The sequence below is a fragment of the Alexandromys fortis genome, unplaced genomic scaffold, assembly GCF_014885135.2.
Source record: "Alexandromys fortis isolate MF-2015 unplaced genomic scaffold, M_Fortis_MF-2015_v1.1 scaffold_124, whole genome shotgun sequence".
NCBI lineage: Eukaryota > Metazoa > Chordata > Mammalia > Rodentia > Cricetidae > Alexandromys > Alexandromys fortis.
The window spans coordinates 4,262,782-4,276,376 of NW_026067995.1; the positions used below are offsets into that span (position 1 = coordinate 4,262,782).

Sequence of the window (13,595 nt, forward strand, 5' to 3'; positions counted from 1 at the left end):
GCTTTTGGAGAGTAGATAACAGTAGCTTACCTGCGTGCTGTTCAAAGTCTGCTTTCTCAAATTCCTTGCCTAAAATAAACTTAATTCAGATGGGGGGAGATACAATCAAGACCTCGAAGTTTGTCAGGCACTTCCACCAAATCGGCAGTGGGATGGAGTAGAGCCTATGTATGATTAGGAGCATTTCAAACACTTCGGATCCCAGTGTGGCTCATGGAACATTTGTATTCTGCACTTTGAAGTTGTTTGTTTCATAATTTAAGTTCAGAAATCGACAGGTCTGTTTTAGGAGCCTGACTTTGTCACCGACTGCTAATGGGATCAGTGAGGTGTTACTGTAAAGGGACCTTTGTTTACTCCAGTAACAAGGTGCTGGGCACAACATCCCAAACTCAATCTCAGTATCAGAGAGCTTCTAAACAGAACAGAACTGACCTTCAAGTCACTCCTTTCTTCCTTCTGAGTGGTGACCTAGTCCATTTCCAGCTGGGAGATCAGTTTGGAGATGTTATTGTGAGTTCTCTGTTTGGTTTGAGGTATTGTGAATTTCCAGAATACAGCCTGTCTTCCTGAGTACCAAATTAGCCTTGCCAGCTCCTTATGTGTCTGTGTAGCGTCAGTGTGATGTCTAAAAATAGGAGAGCGAGAAGGATGAGATCCCCACTTAGGCAGAACTGTGTCAAAACTCTTGGTTTTCAGTTTTAAACCATGGTTTCTATATCTAGAAATTGTGGGAAAATGAACTGAAGCTCAAAGCTTGCTGGCGGTGTTACTCGCTTTAAATACTTAACGCACTGCCTACCCATTGTGGATCTCTAATAAATAATACCTCACTAGTTTTTATAGTGAATTATACTGGAGACTTGTTTTCTTTAAGGTGATAGCAGGGAATAAATAAAGCTGTAAATGCCCTTTGATGACGTCTTCCTGCTAATGATGCTATTAGGGATGGCGGCTGAATGAGCTCTGAAAACCCTGATAATCTGGCGAAAGTTCCCATGTCACCTGTGTTTAGTAGAATAGTTTGATGTTTTTTTCCCATTACTGTTGGAGACATAGGCGCTCAAGGAAGAGAGAAGTCCAAGAGTTGAGAGTGTGAGTTCGTCAGCATAGTTAAAACCTGGATGCCTGGATCCCGCAGACACTGCAGATGCCCACAGAGCACACTGTGGGTCCTGTCAGGATGCGGCCGAATCATGAAAGCTCATTCCTTAAGAGAACATTGTGTCCCTCTCTCTGTTTAAATAAGATCCTCCTGGTAATGGTCCTTCCTATTTTGAGCCTCTCAAACTTCTTCCAAGGCTCTTGGAAAGCAAGGTTCACTCTGCTTTAGGAAGCCATTCCTCCCTACCCTGTAAAACTGGATCACTGCCTGTATTCATTCTGTGAGCAGCCCCCTCCCCTCGTGGCTATTTCACTGCTTCATGTTAGGAGCATCGTCCCAGTAACAGGTGAAGCATTGCATTGAAGATTGTATGGGTTCCTGGCTCGGGGACTTTGGCTTTGGCACACTTCATTTCGGTCTCCACTTTACCTCTTACTTTCTTTGTAAGGAGAGAAAATCATTTGCCCTCTCTGAGCTCAGTTAACTTTTCTCTAACACAGGGCTCAAAAAGCTCCCTCTTAGGCTTGCTTAAAGGCCAAGCTGTTTATGATAAATCTCAAGATTCTCAGTGGTCAATGGACAGCAATGAATTTTATTTTTTAATGTCTTTGTGCAATTTGTATATTTAAGGGTCTATAATTTAAAACAACAAAGCTCTCTATTTAGATTGTGTGCTTCCAGACTAGAAAGCCGTAACTTGGCATTTTGTGTATGGGTTGATAACTGATTAAGACATACTGTTTTGATGGCACAAATTAGCTTTTGTTATTATGTGTTGTCTCACAAGAATGACATTGGCACGAGAAATATCATGAAGCTGTGTCTGAACTAACTTTGTTTTTAAACCTCTCCAGGTAGCTTCCTAGCCCAAAACTTTGTGTCGTGAAATCTGAGACTTTGACCCAGATAATATGATAGAAACTTCCTGTGATTTGGGGCCATATCCTACTTAGATGAACGTGGGACTTCCAGATTTACTGAGAGCTTGGTACTGTGCGCCTGTTTCTTGCTCTTGCTCATTTGGCATAGGTGACCATGCCGTCTCTGCCTCACGAAGGGGGTAAGTGGATTAACCTGCCCACTACAGGCTATGAGTGTGTTCAGAATACATGATATTAAAACTTTGAAAGTGTCACCATTCATAGTTTTTCTTTGCTGGGGGCAACATGAATGTTTGTGGTCACATTGTTTTTATTTTAGTGACAGCTGTGTCTATTTCTCTTTAAAGTTATTCCGGGATCCTCGCCCCTGGATCTGAGTACAGAGCTGCCTTATCAATGTACCATGAAAAGGAAAGTGAGGAAAAAGAAAAAGAAGGGTGTCATTACAGCGAATGTTGCTGGGACAAAGTTTGAAATTGGTGAGTGAGTGTCTCCAGAACCCAGCACTTCCCATGATGGATGGGCAAACCGCCTTGGCATAGGAAACAATGTAGAGTTGGGAGAGGTGATTATCTTTTATGTAATGGGTTTCTAAATTACTTCTGTAAAACTGCTGACAGGTTAGAAGAATTCTTTCCTATGCAGTGGGGGATGATCTGCTTTGAAAAGGCACTAATGGATTTCTAAAGTTGCAGTTCAAACAAAGAAAAACGCATTCCGTTAACTTAGCAGAAAGAAATGTGTAGGTCTCTACCCAACATTGGATTTTCCGGTAATGTTTGACGTTGTCAGCTATCTGAGCTTTGAAAGTCATCCTAAGAAAGATTTATTCCTGTCTGATCTTATGAAGGTTTGTGAATATAGAGTGGATCTTTTTAACTATCCTTACGTAATTTGGAAGCATCTGGCCTCACTGGTGTTAGTACGTGAAGATCCACGACTTAAGTAGCCAGCTGAGCAGCCACCATCACTGCCTCTTCACCTGGTCTTATCATCAGGGTCTCGTCAGTTACGTCCGGGCTCAAAGGATGTGTCTCTATTTCTCAGGAGTAGATTTGGTCTCATGCAGGCGTTCTGCCCCTGTCGCTGTTTTCTGCTGTTAGCTTGTTAGAGGAATCCCGCAGGACCTGTTGCCTCTGCTCTCACTCTCTGTATGTGTCCAGATGGCACAGTAGCAGCAGAGCCCTGAGAGAGGCCATCTCATGGCAGCACAGTGTGTGACAGTGGAAAATGGCACTTTCCTCTTGTGTGTGCACTTGATGACACAAGGTATCAGTATAACTCCAAACTACATTCTGCTGCCCTCACATAGATGGTTCCAGAACCTCTCTAGGTGTCCTTGTTATCCTAGGCATCATTGCTTATAAAGCCAGTTTTTTCTCCAGCAAACAGCCAAGAGCCTGTATGAGTTGAGGTCAACCGTTTCTGGTTATTAGTTTTGCAGCTGGGCTAAGTCAGCTAGACAATCCTTACTATTTCCCATGTCACTTCTCAGATAAAGGAAGCATGAAAAGCGAGCACCGAAGTGTCGCCATGCAAACACACTCTTCTTTCAGGACTCAGAACTCACTGGAAGTCAGCTACCACCCCCACTGTACAGCTCATCTTCATTGTAAACTCAAGATCTGTTGAAAGACAAATGCCCGTATATTAACTGTAACACGCCAGTTAAGGAGGAGTAATATTTAGTCAAAAGTAAACCCCGAGAATAAATTTTTCAGTAGGATCTTAGGGTGTGGAGCGGCAGAGAGCCAGTCTCTAAATCCTTCCTGGAAATCTGGCTTCACTGTTTCGTCCTCCGAGTAAACAGAGCTGACTCACTTTTGTGGTAATAGTAACTTGAACTGAAAAGGTAAAAGGCACACGAGAGTTCCGATGGTCAAGGATATTTTTACCTTTCCAGTTTTATACCTAGTTCCAGGTCATGGAAAACCCACAAGAGCGAATGACCCTGTGTTGAGTTACCTCAGCTCTCTGTGTGTTTTCATGGTGTCGACGTCACTTCCGAAACCCTCGGGTAAATCTGAAGGGACTATCACTAAGGATGTTTTGGGCCATCTAATTCTGTTCCCAGCTGCTGTGGAGAATAATTTGGTCCTAGATAAAACAGCTGTCACTCATAAGGACTTTATGCTGTAAGTAGTGGGTAGTCTGTGAATGGAATATTATAGATGTATGTACAGACGTCTCCACAACGATGTCTTTAAGGTTTACACTCTCGTTCATTTTAACCATTCCTTTTCAGTTCGTTTAGTAATAGATGAAATGGGATTTATAAAGACTCCAGATGAAGATGAAACGAGTAACCTTATATGGTGTGACGCTGCTGTTCAGCAGGAGAAGATCACAGAACTGCGGAACTATCAGGTAGGGCTTAGTCTTCAGCTGTTCCAGTTTCAGTTCTGAGTTCCCTGGACAGCCTGTCTTGTTGCCAGGCTGCATCGTGACCCTACATAGCCTGTAGCAAGCTTATTTCTTTAAAGGAGTATTGGGAGGAAAGAATACCGTCTAAGATGATGCCTTATGTCATACCTTAGGATGAGTGACAGGGAATGATGATGTCTGGATGGACAAAGACTGTATGGTATCGCCTACATGCCTTCTGGCTTTTATCTCTAGAGGGCAATACAGAGGTGTTTGGAAGAAATGAAAAGCAAATAGAAAAGCCTACAAGGAATCTGAGACAATTGACATTTGCTATTTACTCCCCTTCCTCCCATCCTCCCCTCTCTCCCTCTTCTTCCTCCTTCCCCTCCTCCCCATTCCCTCCTCCTCCCTAATCCACTCTTCCTTCCTTTCCCCGCCCCCTCCTCTGTACACAAATCCCTTCTCCCTCCTTTCTCCTTTCCTCTTCTTATTTCCACATCCTGTTCCCTCCCTCTCCTCCCTTTCCCTCCTCTTATCTCCTCCTCCTCGTTACTTTAGAACCAGAGAATGTGTGGTAGAACTGACGAGCAAATATTTTAAGTTATAAATGTCTGAATTTATGCATTGGATCCAAAAAGTAGTTTGGATATTGAATTTCCATTTATCCAACACAAAACAATAAAACGTTATCTTTGTAAAATCTTTTCCAGATTTCTTTAAAATTTTACAGAATTATTCTCTGATCATCATTTTTTATTTCACAATAATTATTAGCTATTTAAATAGCTAATAATTTGATTTAAATTAATTTAAAATCCTTTATATAATAATGTTTAATTTATTAGAACAAAACCCTCAAAGGATGTTTTTCACTGTTACAGTATAAAAGAACAGATTCATTAATTCAATAAATGTTAATATTTACCTTTTTATTTTTCAGAGGATCAACCATTTTCCAGGAATGGGGGAGATCTGTAGGAAGGATTTCTTAGCAAGAAATATGACCAAGTAATCTTCATTTTCTTCTATAGAGAAGGCCTGAACAAAGTTTACCCTGTGGTTGTGGTGGTATTATCTTGTATAAGGTTGTGTTCAGATGAGTTAGTCAGATGGGAGAGAGACACTCAGAGGCAGAACAGTCCTAATGGGTCCCTGGTTCTATTTTTAACTTTGCACAGGACGTCACTGTGACTGAGGTTTAGAGAAATGGCACAGACTCAAACAAACTGCTCTCAGTGGAGCTGGGCCCTAACTAGTTTTCAGAATCCCATGAACCCTTTTCATTACAACTTGATAACACAGAAAAGTAAATTCTTGTTTAGTTTTTAGTCAAACCCAATGAGAAGTCATTTGTTGCATCATATGCTTTGTGTGTTTATTAGCTACTAAATATCTAACATTTTCCAAACATGTATGCACACGTGTGCATACATGCTCATAGACACACATACCCATACTCACTTAGGGTGATGCTGCGTTCATCTCCAAGGTCAAGAATCAGAATAAATCTTTCATATGGAAATACTGGTAACAGGTAGTCAAATGTTTTGTTGGACAAAACGGTGGAATTTTTATGCAGTTTATATTTCTGTTGGTTAGACTTTCTTGGATTTTTTTTTGGGCTTGAGAATGTTTAGTGGCAAACAGTATTTTTGAATAAAGTAGTATTCATAAAAAGTTAATATGGCATGCCTATTATTAAAGATTATCATTGATGTTATTCCTGTGAATATTTATAATTATACATCTATTTATACAACAATTTTTATATCTAGGTTGTGCTGCAAAAACTGATAATTTTTAAGTACATGAGATAAGTAAGATCTGTATTTGCATATGTTAATAAAAGGTACCACATGGTACCTTTTAAAGTTCTAATTAAAGCCTTATCTCAGCCTAATTTCAGGTCATTGTCAAATATAATAAACACATGTAAAGGTGTTTCAATAAAACTACAACATTAGCATTAATTTTATTTAAAAAGTCAAACTATCAAACCAGTCAATATTATTCTTTTTTTTTTTTCAATTGAGATTGCCTAGTTGTGGAATTAACATACTTGAAGCAAATTCAGTTGGAAATGATTTAATTTCGTTGCCCATGGTGGTAATGGCATATCTGTGTACATTCATGTGAACGGGAGCTAGAGGAGGGGGAGGAGAGGAGGAGGGAGGGGCAGATGAATGTGTGCCGTGTACATGTTTGTGTGTGCAGGTGCATGCTCCTGGAGACCACAGGAGGAAGTTGTGTGCCCTGCTCCCCCAATCTCTGCCTTGTTTTCTAGAGACTAGGTCTCTCACTGACCTGGAGCTAGTCTAGTGGATAACTCTAGGCATGCTCCTGCCTCCACTTCCCTGTAGAACTGGGGTTCTAAGTGCCTGTGTGGCTGCACCTCACTATTTACTTAGACTCCGGGGCTTTGAAGTCATGTCCGTATGCTTGCTCCATGAGCAGTCCTACACTCTTACCTGCTGACCTATTGCCCCAGCTCAACATCACTTAAAAGTGAAATCTTGGGAAAGTCCTTGGGATGGGTTGATGCTGTGAGTGTCCGGTTGCTTCGCTGGTGGTTTGTGTTCCGCTCTTCTCCTCTCAGAGTTTAGTCTCTGCCTTTGTGCATTTTTCTGTCCACTGTGGTTCCATTTTAATGCTGGCTAACCTTATTTGCAGACTATTCTCATCTGTAATAAAAGTCCACATTTAGAAAAGGAAAAAAAATGTCTCTGTTGAAAGTATTATCTTCAGGGCTGGAGAGATGCCTCAATTCTTAGGATTGATTACCAGCTGCTCTTTCAGAGGAGCTCAAGTTTGAGTCCCAACATTCATGTGGCAGCTCATAACTGTAACTGCAGTTCCTGGGGATCTATGCTCCTTTCTGGCCTGTGCAGCACTGGGCACACACATGGTGCACAGGCAAAATGCAGGTGCAGGCCTAGGCTCACCACATACATACACACACACACACACTTAGTAAACAAAAAGTTTATAAAGAAAACATTATTTTTAATAATATATTTTTTAAAATCATTTTTTCATTTTCATTTTAATCGAGAATTGATAAGTATAAAATACTTAACATTTTTGCATCAATCAAAAAGGAAACACTTTTTTTTTCCAGGCCTGGTGTCACAAACTTGTAATCCTAGCAACTCAGGAAAATGAGACAGGAGAATTGTGAGTTCAAGGCCTGCCTGGGCACTGAATGAGCCCCGGTTTTAAAGTAAAACCTGCAGCTCAGTAGTGGAACACTTCTTTAATGCATGGGAGGCCTTGCGTGCGTTCTGTCTCCTGTACCTGTTCCCCTTAGAACGAACATCGTCATCACATTAGGGGTCACTATAGGCAAATTCTAGCAAATGCAGCACCATCGGGAGACATCTTTGGCTGTACCATCACATGAATGGATGGCTCATTCGCATAAAACTTCTATGGAACAGAGACTTTCAGATGGTTTTATCAGAAAAGTGGCTAAATTGTAAAGCAATGGTATAGAGAGAAGTCAGGATCTGCTGTCTATGGACGCCTTGGGGGACTGGAGCACCAAGAACCAGTGTCAGTATAAACGGTGTGCTTCCTGACCCTCCCTGAGGGTTAGTGACTGACCTTTCTCCTGCAGTCTGTTATCGCTTTGTCTTGTATGCAAAGACTGTCTGTAAATTCAGTGGAGGCAGAGGTCATGCTAATTCCCCTTGCTTCAGCAGTGCCTAGCATAGTATACAATCAAAAATATTCATTGTGTTAAATATAAATCAGTGTGTAACAAACAGGGCAGAGATTCTTATCTATTTTGTTGATAGTCTCAAGTTTGGGCTATTGTTTAGTATACAGACATTTTCTGAGTAGAACAATGAGCAAAAGAATAAATGAAAGAACAAAGAAATTTAAGTCTTCATAGTATAATTGCTACAAAAATAGGATTTACTAATGTTGAATAGAATTAATATTTTCTCTTGCATCTGATTTACAGAATGATCAAGTCTCGGCCTCTGGATTATACTTTTGTTCCTCGAACGTGGATTTTCCCTTCTGAATATACTCAATTCCAGAACTATGTGAAAGAACTGAAGAAAAAAAGGAAGCAGAAAACTTTTATAGTAAAACCAGCTAATGGTGCAATGGGTCATGGGTAGGTTAGTTTTTTTCCTCTGGAAAATTTAATCATTGAAAAATGAGAGAGAAGATGTGCTCACAGTTACTCATGGTTGAGTACCTTATTAGAAAAGCAATAAGTTTCTAACTGTCATGTTTTTATGACTGACTCTCCTGACAGATTCAGTAATCCAATTAAAAATACACCAGAGTTGTGAGCCATCAGAGAAAGAATAACTTACAGGGGAATTTTTTTTTTATTTCTTCGTAAACACAATGCATGCTTATAATAATTCCAGAAATCTTGGGTAATAAGATAAATTGCTACAGAAAAGCTAAATTAGCTTGGAGAACAAAATAGAGTTGTCTTGTTATAATGAGAATGCTTGAAGCAAAATGTATGTATTCTCTGCTTTATAAATGTTTTCCTCTCGTAGCCTTGGTAACTGGATTGAGGCTGCACAGGATACATTTTAAGCTGGCACACCAAAGACCTAGACAATTTTTCCAGGAATAAAATGCACAGCATAACATTTTTTATCCTCTTTGCTTATGTTTAGTTTTCTGTAGTACACTTTTTTTTTTAAATAGGAAGTTGGCTGAGGTCGACTTTTTGCAAAATGTGAGTCATTTGCACCTTTTTTTTTTTTTTTAAAAAAATTCAAATGCTATACTGCAAAAGATCCTTGGACATTTTAGCTTCCCAGTTAAACTGTTTTTTAAAAGCCATTTAACTTTTGAGCATGAACCAATCATATAATATGTTCAGAATGCTTGGTAATGTACAAATTAAGAAGTGTGTTACTGGGGAATTTGTGTCCATTGATTATTGGCATGTTGGCTCCCTCTTATTCATTAATGGAAAGGAAAATGGAGGAGGGATGCAGATTGGTATGGGTTCCTCAATGTTTGTGATGAAAGTAATAACTGTTTATTAATACTAGTACAGTGTATTTCACAGCAATGCAGAAACGGTTGGAAAACATTGCAGAAAGGGTATTCTCTATAGCGTGGAATTCTGTGCTGTAATAGTGGATGGGTACAGGGACTTGTGTTGCCTGTCACCTGGATCCACTTCCTTGCTACTGCGCTGGTGTCCTGCCACTGAAGGTGGATGACTGAAGACTGCAGCCACCCTAGCTCAGCCATTTCGCCCGTCATTATGACCACCACTTGCTTATCATATAGTATCACAATTTTTATATTGAGATGTTTGCTTGTCATCCAGTACCACATCTTGTCTCTTGTCTGTCATGGCAATTTTTTGTTTAGGTGGATGCAAGGGTAACCCAGTTCAGAATACTGCTTGCTTTCACGTTCAACCTTTTGTATCTTTAATTCAAAAAGAGGTCTTTTCTAGATGACGTTGTAGTTAAATTATATTTTTAAACCTGTTTCTCAAGCCCAGCTTTTCAAGTCAATCGACTGACTTTTAATTTGCTTACCCAGAGACTGTTTTTCCTCTGTCATTTTGCTGTTTGCTGTATCTATACCATGCTTGCTATATTTCATGCACTTTACGTTTTTCTTCATTACTTTTCTCTCTTCTATGTGAATAGTAATTTTCTTGCATACGCTTGAAATTATTTAGTCATTTCTTTATCAGAGCAAACTAATTCCTCCAGAGAGCTCAAGGCAGATCGAAGTAAACAGTAACAGGTCCAGTTGGCCTACCCTAGAACTCGCCTCGGGACTGGGGACTGGGTTGCTGTTTAAACCACACTGAACTGGGTGATACAACTGAATCAGTTAAAAATGCCAAAAACTCCATTAAACAGAATGTAGCTGCCGTTTTCTTCCCTTTCTCCCCCACTTTTTTCTTCCTCCCTCTTTGGTAAAATATCCCCTGGGTGTTTCAAGCTTTTGTTTAACTTTCGTGCCTCCACAGAACTGATTCTGACAGCAACCCACTCATTGCTCTTGTGGAGGGACAGGGTTTTGGAATTTCTGTAACACTGTTCTCTTCCTAAATACATTGATGACATTGATTTTCCTGGCATCTCAACCTCCATATTCAAATTATTTTTATTTGTTTTCTTTAAACTTAGGATTTCATTGATAAGAAATGGGGATAAAATTCCATCTCAGGATCATTTGATAGTTCAAGAATACATTGAAAAGCCTTTCCTAATGGAAGGCTACAAGTTTGATTTACGGATTTATATTTTGGTTACATCCTGTGATCCATTAAAGATATTTCTCTACCATGATGGGCTTGTGCGAATGGGGACAGAGAAGTACATCCCACCAAATGAGTCCAACTTGGTAAGTGACGACAGAGAACTTAGTTATCGCTCATTTGTTCAATGCCTGCCTTTAAATCATCTGTGATGTGTAGGAGCTGTGTGGATCGAAGTTCCTTCTCTAAGGAGCTTACGAAAGAATTGTCTGCACAAGTAAGACTGCTTCTCACTTACAGACAGCTTTGTGAAAACCAGACAATCTGATTAGTTAATTAGGATAAGATACTTTCTCTGGGTTGGTTTCTGAGCTTCTGTCTCAATGCCATGACCTCTCTAGAAACTGCTGTACTAGAAATAAAATCAGTGTGGTGTGGGAACTATAGAAAAGTGCAGGGATCATGAGGTTCAGTTTCTCAAGGGAGAGCTGATATCGGATGAAGCTTTGTTTACAAGGTACAGTATGAACATGTAAATGTGGAAGAACGTATGTGGATAAAATCAAACCTTGTCAGTGATTAGGGTTATTTTCTAGTGGTAAAGGGAGGTAGGTTCTAAATTTGCATTGATCACAAATGAAGTCAAGGAAAAAAATGAACAGTTTCTATATGTATTGAGAGGTCTATTAAATGAACCATTTTGTAAGTATTTTTCACTAAAAATTCAGTAAAATTTCAATAAATTTTCAATAAAAATTTCTTAAGTATTTCTTAACCATTTTGTTAGTATTTTTTTGCTATAGAGATTTGCATTGGTATGGATTTTGGTTTATTGATACAAATTTAAGGTCAATTTTATTATATGTGTATTTCTGCTCTTGATTAAGGTATTGTGTTTGTGCAGCTCATTTAAAAATGTACTGTATAATTAAGAAATATAGGTTAATAGAGAGTCATCTAGAGTAGTCAAACTTGTAGTCATGTTAGTTAGATTTTCTAGATATATAGAGATATATTTCAGTTAGGTGTTCTTCAAATCTTTCAGAGACCTTCAGAATATGGCATTTAAAATGTTTTAATAACTTAGGACTTTTCATGACTTTCCTGTCTCCAGCAGCAGCTCCATGGTTTTTCCCCACCTAGCTCTGTTCTGTGTATATGCTTCTAATAATGTCAGAATCACCTGGGTCTATGATAGCCAGTGTGCATACTCATGTGGGATTTCCCTCTGTGTGTTGTGATTACCATTAATGAATAAAGAAACTGCTTTGGACCTATAGTAGGACAGAACTTAGCTAGGAGGGAAAAACTAAACTGAATGCTTGGAGAAAGGAGGCAGAGTCAGAGAGAAGCCATGGAGCTGCTGCCAGAAACAGACTTGCTGAAACTTTGCTGTTAGACCACGACAGAAGTAGGTGGGGAAAACTAAACTGAATGCTGGGGAAAAGGGTGGAGTCTGGAGAAGCCATGGAGCCTCCACCAGAGACAAACACGCTGACACTTTGCTGGTAGGCCATGACCTCGTGGTGATACACAGATTGCTAGAAATGGGTTAAATTAAGATATAAGAGTTAGCCAATAAGAAGCTAGAGCTAATGGGCCAAGAAGTAGTTTAAATAATATAATTTCTGTGTGATTATTTTGGATCTATGCTGCTGGGAGGCCAGGAAAAAAGCGGCCCTTCCTTGCAACAATTTTTCACTAAAAGTTCAATAAAATTTCAATAAAAATTTCTTTTGTATAGCAGCTAATATTCATGAAAGTTGTAACTATAATTTACCATGAAGATAATAAACTGTAATTTATTGCTTACCCATATTAAATTGTAATTTATCACCCAGAAAATTTAGTTAACTTCTAACTTTATGTTGTGAATGTACTGGCTATAAGAAAAGTCACAATTAGTTATTGTTTTTCATCTTTTCAAAGGCCCAGTTTCTTCAGCATTTGTACATGCTTCTAGTAAGACTAGCCATTTCAAAATGAAATAGTGGCTGACCTTCAAAGTTGCTTCCACTAGTAAACTAAAATTTTTACAAGCCTGGCAAGGAAAAAAAAAACGAGGAAACTATAAAAATATTAGGAAAAGATATTAAAATAAAGTAATGTTTTATTTATGGTCATAAAGTTTATTCTGAGCTTCCCCCACGTCATGTTTGAAGTGTACTGCATTCCCTAGGATTGTGCTGTTTTTGAAGAAACATTAATATAAGCATTACATAAATGCTGACTTCATCGAAGCAACAGTTTAGTGGTGAGGTAGAAGATAAAGTAAGCATTTAGAATACCTGATGGAAAGTCTAAGTGCGGATCTCCAACCTGAGGGAGCTATGGCCATGCCTAGGGGTTCAACTTTGCAGATGGAGTCTAAGGTCAGAGAAGACTGAGGAACAAGCTCGCCTGGCTCAGGGTTGGGTAGAGCACCTCACAAAAGAGAAGATTAGGGAAAGGAATATGAAAACTGTGTAGGACGCAGACACATTCAGTTTGGCCAAAGTACAGACCAGAAGGAAGGACGTGTCTCTTCTGAGATGAATACAGAGGCTCCCAGAAACAGGATTCTCCAGACATTGTAAAGGACTTTCCAGGACTTGGGGATTCAGCTCAAGATGACACACTGAAAAGGAGAATGGAATTTGGGGTTTTAAGAAGCCCATCTGGCCTGCAGTGTGGGGGATTAGATGGGAATATGTCATATAGGGGGCAATAAAGGAGACTTGAAGTGTGGGAAACCAGACTTCTGCCTAGCCATATGAGACGAGAGGAGACTCTGAAATCGGGGCCAGGCTGGGAATCTGTGCGCGGATTTGAGATACATTTAAGGTAACACAGATAGCCTAGCTGTGGCAGGGTCATGAGCTGGGTATGTGAAGTAAGGGAAGTCAGAGGAAACTCAGCGTGTGTGGCCTGGACACAGGGAGAATGAGCTGTACTCCCATGGCAGTGGAGTTCAGGAGCTGTTGAAGGTTTTGTGGAAATTAACATATTTGGCCTTGACTTTCAATTGTTCCACAGGGATTTGGTTATTCATAGA

General features: G+C 39.6%; 1 protein-coding gene across 2 annotated transcripts in view; it reads left to right on the forward strand.

The window, feature by feature from the left end:
• Nucleotides 1-13,595, forward strand: part of Ttll7 (tubulin tyrosine ligase like 7) — a 103,795-nt gene that overhangs the window by 28,222 nt on the left and 61,978 nt on the right. For both annotated transcript variants that reach the window (XM_050160101.1, XM_050160102.1), the window contains exons 2-7: nt 1,960-2,165; nt 2,334-2,465; nt 4,232-4,353; nt 5,294-5,361; nt 8,321-8,479; nt 10,491-10,707. In XM_050160101.1, the coding sequence (XP_050016058.1) occupies nt 2,141-2,165; nt 2,334-2,465; nt 4,232-4,353; nt 5,294-5,361; nt 8,321-8,479; nt 10,491-10,707 (723 nt within the window). In that variant the 5' untranslated portion in view covers nt 1,960-2,140. The remainder of the gene's footprint in view (nt 1-1,959; nt 2,166-2,333; nt 2,466-4,231; nt 4,354-5,293; nt 5,362-8,320; nt 8,480-10,490; nt 10,708-13,595) is intronic.